Source organism: Nicotiana tabacum, chromosome 17 (genome assembly GCF_000715075.1).
Source record: "Nicotiana tabacum cultivar K326 chromosome 17, ASM71507v2, whole genome shotgun sequence".
In the NCBI taxonomy this organism is placed as follows: Eukaryota; Viridiplantae; Streptophyta; class Magnoliopsida; order Solanales; family Solanaceae; genus Nicotiana; species Nicotiana tabacum.
In genome coordinates, this window is record NC_134096.1 from 145,503,580 (window position 1) to 145,517,842 (window position 14,263).

Sequence of the window (14,263 nt, forward strand, 5' to 3'; positions counted from 1 at the left end):
TAATATAGCCCGTAGGCATAAGGGTCGAGTGAGTGCTTGCTCGAACTCGAAATAAAAGTAGCTCGTAGGCTTAGTAGTCGAGTGAATGATTCAAACTCGAAGTAATGTAGCCCGTAGGTGTAATAGTGGAGTGAGTTCTTGCTCGAACTCGGAATAAGAGTAGCCCGTAGGCTTAGTAGTCGAGTGAATGTTTCGAAATCGAAGTAATGTAGCCCGTAGGTGTAATAGTCGAGTGAGTGCTTGCTCGAACTCGGAATAAGAGTATCTCATAGGCATAGTGGTCGAGTGAATGATTCGAACTCGAAGTAATATAGCCCGTAAGCGTAATAGTCGAGTGAGTGCTTGCTCGAACTCGTAATAAGAGTAACCCGTAGGCTTAGTGGTCGAGTGAATGATTCGAACTTGAAGTAATATAGCCTGTAGGCGTAAGGGTCGAGTGAGTGCTTTCTATAACTCGGAATAAGAGTAGCCCGAAGGCTTAGTAGTCGAGTGAATGATTCGAACTCGAAGTAATGTAGCCCGTAGGCATAATAGTCGAGTGAGTGCTGCTCAAACTCGTTGATTTACCTCAATATTGTTTGCATAATAAATCTCTAAATAGAGGAATATTTCTTGGATATAAGATATAGGTAAAGAAGAAAACTTTCTTTGCAAGTCATTATACATGTGTTCATGTTTTGCGTCAAGGCTCGGGCCAACTACATGAGCATGGTTCGTTGTAAGTCATTATACATGTGTTTATGTTTTGTGTTAGGGCTCGGGCCAACTACATGGGCATGGCTCGTTTGACCATTTGGCCCTTACAATATTTTCCTATCAGAACCCTGTTGTTATGAAGCAACTTTCTTGTATCAGAACTTGATATATTTGGGGGATAATGCCCCCAAGTATTCGAGGTTGATTGTAAAGAAGCCTCGGATACTATCGAATTGTTTCCAAGTTCAGCACGATCAATGGTTGCCTCATTAAAAACCTTGCCGAAAAACCCATTTGGGATAAAATCGGTCTAAGGGAAAAAGAGTGCAACACGTACTTTCAGACCTAGAACTTCATATTCGAAGGATCCATCCTTGCTCCTGATCGGGCTCCTGCAAGGGTTAGTTTCGAAATATAAATGAATATGGGAGGGTCGTACCTTAAAAGTAGTATCGTTTTAGGTGTGACACATTCTAATTGCTTGATAGTTGTTTGCCGTTTATAACCGAGATTGTAGGATCCTTTTCCGACATTTTCGAGAACCTGATACGGTCCTTCCCAATTTGGACCCAGTTTTTCTTCATTTGGATTTTGGGTACTGAGGGTGACTTTCCTTAGCACTAAGTCCCCGGGTTTAAAATATTGAAGCTTGGTTCTTCGATTATAGTATTTTTCGATTCGTTGCTTTTGGGATGCCAATTGGACGGAGCAGCTTCTCGTTTTTTATCCGATAATTCGAGACTAGTATTCATAGCCTCGTTATTTGACTCTTCTGTTGTATATCAAAACCTGGCATTGGGTTCCTCGACTTCGATTGGAATCAAGGCTTAGGAGTCATATACTAAGGAGAACAGGGTTGCCCCCGTACTAGATTTTGATGTTGTTCGATATGCCCAAAGAACTTCGGGTAGGATTTCTCTCTATTTTCCCTTAGCGTCGTTCAACCTTTTCTTTATGTTTTGAATGATAGTTTTATTCGTTGATTCGGCATGTTCGTTCCCACTAGGGTGATACAGTGTTGATAATATCCTTTTTATTTTGTGGTCTTCGAGGAATTTTATCACTTTGCCGCCGATAAACTGTTTCCCATTGTCACACACTATTTCGGCGGGTATTCTGAATCGACATATGATATGATCCCAGATAAAGTCTATAACCTCTTTCTCTCTTACTTTCATGAACGCTTGTGCTTCAACCCATTTAGAGAAATAGTCAGTCATAAATAAAATGAACTTAGCTTTACCTGGGGCTGATGGCAGAGGGACAACGATATCCATTCCCCATTTCATGAATGGCCATGGGGATAGGACCGAGTGAAGTTGCTCTCCGGGCTAATGGATCATTGGTGCAAGCCTTTGACATTTGTCACATTTTCAAACAAACTCCTTTGCATCTTTGTCGATATCGATCCAATAATACCCTGCCCTGATTATTTTTCGGACTAATAAATCGGCACCAGAGTGATTTCCACAAGTACCCTCGTGAATCTCGCGTAGGATGTAGTCGGTGTCTCCCGGACCTAAGCATACTTCCAATGGTCTATCGAATGTCCTTCGGTATAATGTTCCATCTGCAGCCAATGTGAATGGAGCAGCTTTGGTTCATAGGGCCCTCGAATTTTTAGGATCCGATGGGAGCTTTCCGTTCTCCAAGTATTCAATATACTTATTCCTCCAATACCAAGTTAAGCTTGTAGAATTTATCTCGGTATGACCTTCTTCGATCACGGATCTCGAGAGTTGAATGATAATCCCCTAGCTTATCTCGTCATCCTCGACCGATGATCCCAAATTTGCAAGTGCATCGGCCTCACCGTTTTGTTCTAGTGGTACATGCTGTAAAGTCCATTCTTTAAAATGGTGCAAAGTGACCTGCAGTTTGTCCAAATACCTTTGCATTCTATCCTCTCGAACTTCGAAGGTTTTGTCACCAGTAAAGAGTCGCATTTGGCTTCAATGACTTCTGCTCCCAAGCTTTTAGCTAGCTCGAGACCTGCAATCATGGCCTCACACTTAGCCTCGTTGTTAGTCAATCTAGTAGTTTTGATAGACTTCCTGATGGTGCTACCCGTAGGCGGCTTTAAAATAATGCCTAGCCCGGACCCCTTCACGTTCGAAGCCCCGTCCGTGAAAAGGATCCATACCCTCGATGATGTACCCGATTTCAACAAGAGTTCCTTTTCTACTTCGGGTACGAGGATTGGCGTGAAATCGGCCACACAGTCCGCTAAAATTTGAGACTTGATGGCCGTACGGGGTTGATATTCGATATCGTACCCACTGAGTTCGACGGCCCATTCGGCCAATCGGCCCGATAGTTCGGGTTTGTGCAAAATATTACGAAGTGGGTAAGTGATTAATACGCATATGGGGTGACATTGAAAGTACTGGTCTTAACTTTCTAGAGGCGCTTATCAGTGCCAGTGCCAATTTCTCTAAGTGTGGATATCTAGTTTCTGCTTCTCCTAAGGTTCGACTTACATAATAAACGGGAAATTACGTACCTTGCTCTTCTCGAACTATACTTACCGCGATTTTCGATACTGCCAAGTACAAGTAAAGTTTTTCATCTATTTTTGGAGTATGAAGCAGTGGTGGGCTCGATAGATATCGCTTTAATTCTTCTAATGCATGTTGGCATTCCGGGGTCTAAGCGAAATCGCTCTTCTTTTTGAGCAGAGAGAAAAATATGTGACTTCGATCTGACGACCTCGAAATGAATCGGCCTAAGGCAACAATCCGTCATGTTAGCCTCTGCACAGCTTTTACACTGTTCACGATGGCGATGTCTTCGATGGCCTTGATTTTATCGGGGTTGATCTCGATCCCCCGATTTGATACCATGAAGCCGTGGAACTTGCCCGAACCAACCCCGAAAGCACACTTCTCGGGGTTGAGCTTCATGTTGTATTTCCTCAAAATCTCGAATGTTTCCTGCAAATGAGCCAAACGGTCCTCTGCGCGCAGGGACTTAACTAGCATGTAATAAATATAAACTTTCATTGATTTACCTATTTGTTCCTCGAATATTTTATTTACTAGGCGTTGGTAAGTAGCTCCTGTATTTTTTAGCCCGAAGGGCATCACATTATAACAATATGTTCCATGCTTGGTGACAAATGAAGTCTTTTTCTGATTTTCCGGGTTTATTTGGATTTGATTATACCCGGAATAGGCATCGAGAAAAGTAAGGACCTCGTGGCCGACCGTGGCATCGATCATGCGATCGATGTTGGGCAACGAAAATGAATCTTTGGGGCATGCTTTGTTTAAATCCTTATAATCTACACACATTCTAAGTTTGTTCCCTTTTTAGGGACTACAACTACATTGGCTAACCATTCGAGATACTTCACCTTCTGAATGGATCCTATTTTGAGAAGTTTAGTTACCTTGTCATTTATGAATGCGTGCTTTACCTTGGACTGGGGTCTTCTCTTTTACTTCACCGATTTGAACCTAGGGTCCAAGCTTAGCCGATACATCGTTATATCCGGCGAGATCCCTGTTATATCTAAATGGGACCAAGCAAAACAATCTATGTTATCGATAAGAAATTGAATAAGTTCTTTCCTGAGTTCGGGGGTCAATCCCATTCCTAGGTATACCTTTCTCTCTCTCTCGGGCAGATGCCCGATCAATATAACCTGTTCCAATTCTTCGACCGTCGATTTGGTTGCATCAGAATCTTCGGGGATGATAAAAGTTCGAGGGATTAGAAAATCCTCCTCTTCTTCTTCGATTTCCTGCTTCCTCGATTCGGTCGAGGCTGGTGGTTGTGATTGCTATTTAACTTCTCGTTTACCTTTGATGCTTGACCTTTTCGAGGTTGATAATGTTGACATCGGCGTTATCTCATCAACCGCAAACATTTCCCTCGTAGCATGCTGCTCCCAGTATACTATTTTTACACCATCCGACGTCGGGAATTTTATTACTTGGTGGAGAGTCGAAGGTACTGCCCTCATATTGTGGATCCAAGGCCTTCCGAGTAGGGCATTGAACCTTATGTCACCCTCTATTACGTGGAACTTGGTATTTTGGATGGTCCCAGCCACGTTTATCGGTATAATAATCTCCCCTTTAGTTATTTCACTGACCATGTTGAAGCCGTTTAAGACCCGAGCTACGGGCACGACTTTATTTCGTAGACCGAGTTGCTCTACGATCCTCGATCGGATGATATTCGCAGAGCTACCTGGATCCACTAAAACACGCTTAATTTGAACTTTATCTAATAATATAGAAATTACCAGAGTGTCCTTGTGGGGCTGAGAGATGCCTTCGGCTTCTTCGTTGTTGAATGACAAAGTGTCTTCGGTCACGTAATCTCGGGTTCATTTTTCTCTAGTGATCGGTATCTTTGAGCATTTGAGTATGGGTTCTTGTGGAGTATCGACCCCACCGATGATCATATGAATGATATGTTGAGGTTTCTCCTGTTCATTTTTTTTGTTGGCGTCTCTCTCTCTGAAATGGTTCTTGGCTTGATCGCTAAGGAACTCTCGAAGGTGGCCCTCATTGAATAGACGAGCTACCTCCTCCTTAATTGTCTGCAATCCTCGGTCTTGTGGCCATGTGTGCCATGATATTTGCACATTGAATTTGGGTTTCTTTGGGAAGGATCGGTTTGCATGGGTCTGGGCCACCTAGTATCCTTGATCATTCCGATTGCCGATACAATGCATCGATGCTAAAGTTATATTCCGATAATCGAGGCGCCTCTATAGGATCGACATATTTGTCGAAACCACTTTTGCTCATAAATCCCCGAGAATTCTATCCTTGATCACTCCTTCGATTGTTCCGGGCTGAATTGTGTCCTGAATCATTATTCCTTCGATTTGTGGTGTATGGTTGATATCGGTCTCTGTTCGACCTTGGTTCTCTGTCGATGTCCCTCTGGTTTTTAATAACCGACCTGTTTGGATGTACTGATCTGGAAGGAGCTCCTAATTGGTCGTATTCGATCCTGATTTTTGACTGATATCGATTGTGCACATCCGCCCAAGTTACAACTGGATATTTGATCAAATTTTGTTCAGCCGACGTGATGCTATCGAACTTCGCTCGTTCAACCCTTGGGTGAAAGCTTGAAAGGACCAATCGTCTGTGACCGGTGGCAACTCCATGCAATCCATTTGAAATCGGGACACGAATTCCCTCAGCATTTCATTATCCCTTTGTTTTACTTTGAAAAGGTCAGATTTCCTTTTTGCGACTTTTATGGCACCGGCGTGTGCCTTTATGAAAGAATCTGCCAGTATGGCAAATGAGTCGATGGAATTCGGTGGCAGATTGTGATACCAAATCGTTGCTCCCTGCTAGAGGGTCTCTCCAAATTTTTTCAACAACACAGATTCGATTTTGTTATCTTCTAAATCATTACCCTTGATGGAACATGTTTAAGAGATGACGTGTTCGTTGGGGTCGGTAGTTCCGTTATATTTGGGAATCTCGGACATATGGAATTTTTTCAGAATTGGCTTTGGGGCCTCACTCGAGGGAAAAGGCTTTTGCACGAATTTTTTGGAATCCAACCCTTTTATCATTGGTGGTGCCCCCGGGATCTGATCGACCTTGGAGTTATATGTTTCTACTTTTTTATCATTTGCTTCGATCCGCTTTGTGAGCTCTTCGAGTATCTTAGCAATTTTGGGAGTAGTCCCCTATTCTTGCTCATTTGACCTTACTACGGCTGGCTCCGTTCTGTGGGCAATTTCTCGAGGTGGATTGGGCTCCGGCCTGCTTGGTACCTGGGTTTGGCTCTGCAACTGAGCTATCCCTACCTGTTGGGCTTGCAGCATTTCAAAAATCATACGCAATCTGACTCCGTTTTCCTAAACGTTATGGGTGTCTTGAGTCGCAGATCGAGTACCGCCATGAACGTTATTTTCAGGTTCAGAACGTTAGTTAACCTCAAGGGCCATATATGAATTAACGTCTAGTGGTACTTCGACCCGAGCTTCAGGTGCTCCGACTCGAGCTTCCATGGTATCGACAAGCGGCCTTCCGGCCCTGGGCGTCAAGTTGTTGGTTTCATCTTGAAGGCCGGCTTCATTTTCGATAGATAAAGCCATTAATTGAGGGGTTTCCATTGCTAAACCGAAGCCAAAGACACTTTCAAAAGACAGGCATAAAATGGCGTGTGTTTGCAGATTCGTATCAAATAACCACTGTTATCCTGGGCGCCAAACTGTTTACCCGAAAAACGGATAGAGTTAAATTTGTACGTAGTTCTAAGGATATGTCGTATAGCTTAATACAAATCGTAAGGATAAATAGAAATATCAAATACGGATTACAAAGAAAGCAAAATAAACATTGTTGGAAAGAAGATGATTTTTAGAACTAAGCAAGATGAATCAATCTATGAAGATTAAAAGAATAACTCTTCAATATATGAGTGTATGGTGTTTTTGTTACAATGTAAGCTAAAAACAAACTGTCCTTCTACAGAAATGTAGTCATTCTCTTTATAGTGGAGGATCCTACTTTAGATATAATTAAAAATACATAGTGGAGAACCCATGATAAATCAGTTTTTCCCTAATTTCCGTCGAGATTCTCTCCCTTAGTGTGTTTGCAATGGCTCTTGTCTGTGAGCTCGAGCTCGATCGGCCTCGGTGCTGGTCGGTATTGTTTTTAGAGCTCGATGTGGACTTGAGCTCGATGTCGACTCGGGATCAGGTGATGATTCGGGCTTGGTATCGGTTGGCCTCTGCCCCTTAAGCTCGAAATTATCTCATCATAGTTCGATTCGGACCCGAGCTCGATAATGACTTCGAACTCGGTGTTTGACCTATACCTGAAATCTGAAGCTCGTTCATACCATCTTCGGAACCCATCTCGATATTACGAAGTCTTTCTTCGATCCATTATATTTCGACCTCGATCAATCGTACGAAGGCCGAAATCTATTTCTACCGTATACATAAGTAACTTGTTTGATTTTCAAAATTGACAAAGACAAAGTGCAAACATGAACTTCATAAAAGTGACATTCTAGTCCCTTGAGGGTTAGGATGAGGGATTAGAGTAGCATTTTCTTCAAAGTTGGGTCTAAATTTCAAGCACTAACGATGTAAAAAGTCTCTACAACACTATATAATTATTTAAAACTCAATTATATGTAATTGGTTATAGTAAAGTAGAATATTGGAAAAATACAAATAATTTGCCACAACCAGTGAAATTATATATATAGTGTAGAACTATTTAAAGTTGTAATTGTATATAGGAGTATAACTTATACAATATTTGTTTTCAAAACTAATGATCAATATATAGGGGTGGCAAATCGAGCGGGTCGGGTCGGATATCGGCGGGTCGAAAACGGGTAATGCAAAAACGGATAAATTATCCGATCCGACCCATATTTAATACGGATAAAAAAAGGGATTAAACGGCGGATAATATATGGATATCCATATTATCCATGACTTCTTGAATATGATCGCTTTTTGGAGAATTTCTAGTCTCCCAAACTTGAGGAACCCCAATTTGAGGCTTTACAAATATAAAAGTTAAACCCACTAGTTATCCATTTTCTAAATGAATAATATAGTTTTTATCCATATTTGACTCGTTTTTAAAAAGTTCATTATCCAACCTATTTTTTAAAGGATAATATGAGAGAATAACTATTTTTTTAAACTATTTTGCCACCACTAATCATATATATGTTTTTTTTTGTTTTATTACCTCTCTTCTATCAAAAACTAATGGTAGAATGTCTACCACTCTTATTGCCTCTGTGATATATCAACGATTGATTGATTTTCTTGAACCTCGAATATTTTAATCGGAATCACATAAAAGAATCTAAAGTTGATGGAAATTTCTTGTCACATTTTGGGGAAGACGTTATGATTCTACAATATGCAGTTTCTTTGTTGGGTTACATCCATGATCCATCCATCAATTTGACCAGTCAGAAGCAGCAATCAATTTCCAATTGTCACTTAAATGTTTCTTCTCCGACACAAATTAAGCTACGGTCTGAGTAGGGCTTAGAAAAAGTTTGACTATTCACAAAGTAACAGTAGAAAATAACCTCATATCATTTGCACAGATATAGGCGTGTTGTAGAATCTAAAAAGTAGTAGCCTTGTTCTTTTCTCATGCTAAGAGGTAAACACCTTTAATTTGTCAAAAAGGCAAACCGAAAAGAATTCATGATTGAGGCCGTAAATATTTTTTCTTCTTCTCCTAAGTCCTACCTATTCCTCTTTAATCTTAATCTATTCTTGCACTATCAATTTGTATTTTTATATAAAGACTGATCACAGTGTCTAAATATTTAGTTTCTGTCGAGCTAAATCACTCCAAACACACTTTTAATATGGAGTGATACTATACATTTGAACTAATGCTTCACAGTAAAACTTTTCTGTGCGCTGTATATTATATGTAGCTTCTTTTATTTATCGAATTTATGTAGGACTTCATTCACATTGGCTGCCTTGCGATCGTAGGACTGTTCCTATAGTGTCTCCTGTCCTTCAAGTCAGTAAAGGGATAAGGGTTTGCCGACTTTGCCATTTAATTTCAGAAGTGAAAAGTGTGGACAATGCATGAATAATGTTAAAAATCAATTCTCCCTTGATTCTCAAAATAAGCAACAGAATTCAAAGACGAGGTTAATTAACATAGATTCATTTTTCTTTAGAATTTAAAATTGTTGTAGACATGACTTTAAAACTTCAAAATTGATATAGAAAATCGTAGGGTTAGGAATTATAGAGATAGGTACTACGTGCTCTCTCTCTCTCTCTTAGATTATTCTTGATCTAAAATTTTGAACTAAAATGAAATCGTTCAGCTAAAACATCTTTAGTAAATCCTATAATACAAGATTAGATAAAATCGTCATCTTTGTAATCCTAACTAATCTCGTTTAAAATTGGAAGGAGCTAGTACGAAGTAACTGATGTAACTGCCATATTACCGAAAGTCTCCATCCCCTGCACCTTTCTATAATTTCCTTATCCTCCCCTTCATGAAAAATCTAGTTTCAAATTTCAGAAGCCAAATGATAATTGTCAATTGATATAGCAAGGATGCAACCTAAAACGCTTCAGATTCGACTTACTCATCGTTTTAAGTAGCTAATTACATCTAGTGCTTGTATACAGATAAGGTTTAAGTTAAATTGACATTTTACAAAGATTTGTATTTTTTACACTATCACTGTAATTAACATACGTACGTACTTCGTTTCATATATAAAAATTAACATTTCATATTTTTTACATGGGCAATGCATAGAAATTAACCTCTAACAAAAATAATTAAACCCTAAATCTTGACAGATGAAGATAGAGGAAATCATTTAAACTAGAAACTCGATTCAAAGGGTTTTGCATTGTACAGTACGTGGGCGGGGATGAGTTGACATCCTCCTAGCTTTATCATTACCATTACCTAAAAACAAGGTCTCCCAAATCTCGGAGAAAGCCTCAACAATCAACCCATGATAATGCTTTCCATTCAACGACAGAAAACATTGTAAAAGCTGCTCTAACTCATTCTTCTCAAACATTTGCTTCTCCAAAATCATTTCCATCATCGACCTCTTGAAATCCTCGTACGGATTCTGTGATTTCTTCACTATCGCAAAGCTCTCCTTCACTTTCCCTTCCACGCTACACGGTATCAGCTTCTGGAACACCGACAACCTCGCTGGCAACTCGCTGTCCGATGACGTAGAAACTGACGACCTTCTACCTATTCAAACATAGTATAATTAAGTAATTAAATATATATTTTATCTAATAATTTAAGCTTAGAATATAAATTGGTTCGTGCACTTCAACATGAAAACAAGTTAAAGAATTAGATCCACACGTAACAGGACGTGTATTGAAACATAACATAATCAAATATAATATCTTAAGCTAGTTTTAGATGAAATGGTAACACAAATAAATGCGACCATGGTTTTACCCTTTGAAGACGAGAAGCTTCGTCTGGAATGTTTCACTCTCCTCTTGGTGTTTCCGTTCCTCTTTTTACGACGCCTTATAGTAGTGGTCTCACATATGGTTTCCAACTGAGGGTTGAAATCTGTAGACGAGTCATCACTTGAGAAATCGAAGCTTCTGGAAGACGAAACTAAAGTTTCAGTTTCATCTTCTTCTTCGTTATAATTATCCCAAGTTTCAGTAGTGCTTAAAATCCCACTGTCGTCAGCGGAGGAGGTGCTCATTCGGAGTCTGGATTTTGTTTTATTCGTCTTTTTAACTCGGCGTTTCTTCTTCTCAACGGCTAATCTTGGAGGAGTAGAAGGTGGTCTTAAGGTCAAATTCTCCCCTTCAGAATCTTCAAAGGAGGAAACCACGTGAAACTTGTCTTCTTTCTCCCACTTGAATTCTTGTGAGCGCGACTTAAACCCACAGCCAACAGAAATCACGGTTTCTGACACGTGGCGTTTGAAGGAAGAAGGAGGTGAGTTAATAACAACAGGGAAATCGAGGGCGATGAGTTTTGTAGTGGGTTTAGTATGTGATGATTTTGAGAAGAAATGAGAAGGAACAGGATTTTCAGGAAGAGTAGAAGAGTCTTTGGAACGGCAGGAATGGAAGGAGGCAATGACTTTAGAGAACCGAAGCTTAAAGCTTTTTCCCATTCTTTTTGTCTCTCCGCACCTGCTCTGTGTCTGATAATGGGAGTGGAGTTTTTCTACCTTTCGACAAAGTGTCGAAGTGTGAACTGGCTTATGCTGAGAGAATAGCGAGAGAGTCATTATATGGCGACATGGGGTGAGGAGCGTGACCAGAAAGAGTTAGTCAAAGTTAATTGGTCTTACTGATAACGGTTTAATTTTCTATCACAAATCATTGTAATATTTGAAAGAGTATACCTTTTATAAGCGTAGAATAACTACACATAATCATTAATAAAAAGTATGATTACTAACTCAAAAAATAAGATATTTTACCTATTACAACCGGCGGCGGAGTTAGAGGGACGAGAGGGGTTCATCTGAGCCTTCTTTGCCGGAGCATTACACTAATGTTGAATCCCTTGGCTTCTCCACATATTTAATTTTTATTTTATTTTATGAACTCCTTTAGCGAAAATCCTAGTTGGCCACTGATTACAATATGTTAGAATATATTTATGGTGCAAACAAATTTTATATTGTCCATATATACAAGTTAAATCTTTTTTTGAATTAGTAACTAACCATGAACTACATTAATGGAAGATATATATTTTTTGATAGTCTTAAATTAGTAGGCAGCAAAATATGCAATATATATGAACGCTAGGGACTTAAAGTCATAAAATTATCTCATCTTTGTGTCTTACGTATCAACCATTAAAAACAAAACTTCCTTCATAAAAAAATAAAGGAATTGCGAAAGAAAAATAACCAAAATTGAACTCACATCCACAAGAGAATTTTCTTGGTATTATCAAACTGTAGAGTAGATAGTTCTTGCATATTACTATTAACATTCATAGCTTTTGACGTGCATTACACGGTCGAGAAGACAATACGACAAACTTAAATGATTTATATTAAATTGACATGTTTGTGGTCGTGAATAAAGTTGTAGCTAGTGAGTAACAGGCGAAGCTGCAGAAAACAGTCTCATCTGTTTTTGAGTATTTATTCATCTTTGGAGAAAATTCAATCCAAGTCTGAAATTAGTTGCCGTCTAGCAGTAGAGAATTTAATAAAGTGACTATATCCAATTCCAGATTCGGAGTGCACAACCGTACTCTGATGGATTCTCTGTCTTCCAAATTCTCGAGAACGCTTCCCGTTTCTTTCCAAATTTTAGCTTTCAACAATTCCCATTAATCCAGCAACAGATTACAAATGGAGCTTTAATTTTTGGCACTTGACTTGCATAACGTGTAGTTGAATGGGAGGTTTGGAGTAACGATAAAGTTATATCCGTGTAACTTAATGGTCGCAAGTTCGAGTCGTGGAATCAGTCACTAATTTTACATGAGGGTAGATTGCTTATATCATATTCCGTTAGGGCACGGTCCTTTCCCAGACCCTGAATAAACACAGGATACTTCGTGTACCACGCTACTTTTTTGTCTTCTTCTGGTACAACGTAGTTAGTAGGTGCTGTTAGTAATTTTCTATTTAATGGTTTAACACAGCAATATAATTGTACATAGCTAAGCCTAGGTATGCTATCAATTAATAATTTAAATCTGTGTTCGATCTAATACAGCATCTATCTATCCCAGGATGAACCAAAAAACAACAAACCAATATCCAAAAGATCTTTCAGCAGTTTTTTCTCAAAAGGATCAAGTAAATGATGTCTTCTATTGTAATGGAAAACGTGATGGTTAATATTATATGTTAGAATTCTACAAATCAAAATTTTCCAACAGCAGCATTATTTTTCTCTGGACGGGTGCCTTTCCAAAGGCAAGTAATACATACAATTCCATGGATAGTCGAACAATTGAATTATATATTACACTGTTTAATTAGATGCATGGTTAAAATCTCGTTATATTTTCTTTTTTCTTCTTCTTCCTCCTCTTATTTAAGGGATCACTTCAATTCAAAACATTTCAAAAGAATGAACAAAGCAAATAGATCTATTATTCATTTTTCAGTGAAAAGAAATATATAAATATATGCCCATCAACATAGATGTCGAAGTCCCACAAGCATAGAATTCCCAAATAAAACACATTCAGATTTCAGTGTTCCCATCACTGAGAATAATTTCTTTTAAATTTTCCAAATCCTTACATATGTACTTATCTACTTCATTAGTTCCACTTTATCTGACACGGTTCGAAGTACAAGGGTCAAACTATTTAATTTTTGGTGTCAATTTGAACATATAATCTTCAAGTTTTTGTAAAATATAATTTTTATGTTTAGAAGCTATATGACAAGTACTATCAATCAAAATTATTAGAAATTTAAAATGTTCAGAAAGTATTTGAAAAAATCATGAACAAAGAAAGACTTTTTTAATTCTCTAAATAGTAATTGTATCGCATATAAGCAAATATGAGTGACACAGGCGAGGATAATTGATAAAAGTAAATTACAGAGAAAAGTAAACTTTTGTCCTCATAATGAAACCATTTGTATATTAGGCCACTTGAGAGAAATGAAAGACAAGGAGCTAACCTTTGTCTTTGACAAAAGCAAATTGCATGATATGCCTTGTGAAAAGCCAATACAAATTATAAGAAACCTCTCAAAAGATAAGCGAATCCAAGAAAACAAAATCATCCGATTCCATGGGCTTGTCCTTTCTTTTCTCTCTTTTCCTTGGAACAAGCTACCCTTTACACTAGACAGCTTCATAAGGATGAGGTGTTGACAAGTACTTGCTAGTAAGAAGCACAAGTGCGGAGATTGAATTTAATTTATATACATTGACAAAATAAAACAAATTAAAACAGAGGATAAAGTTATAAATCACTAGATCCTTATAACTTTCTTTGTAATATTTCATTACATTTATAATTTTTTGTCATTTAAATAAAGTGAAACATTTGGAAACAAAAAAAAAAAAAGAAAAAAAGAGAGCTAGTGTAAATTAAAGTAAAAGACTAACTATGCT

The 14,263-nt window shown here is 38.5% G+C and overlaps 1 protein-coding gene across 1 annotated transcript; it reads right to left on the reverse strand.

The window, feature by feature from the left end:
- Positions 1-10,016: 10,016 nt before the first annotated feature.
- Positions 10,017-11,419, reverse strand: LOC107811131 (transcription repressor OFP7-like). The gene is given in 2 exon segments (NM_001325870.1): positions 10,017-10,424; positions 10,644-11,419. Coding segments are annotated over 2 exon segments (1,059 nt in total). The 5' UTR covers positions 11,326-11,419; the 3' UTR covers positions 10,017-10,047.
- Positions 11,420-14,263: the final 2,844 nt, after the last annotated feature.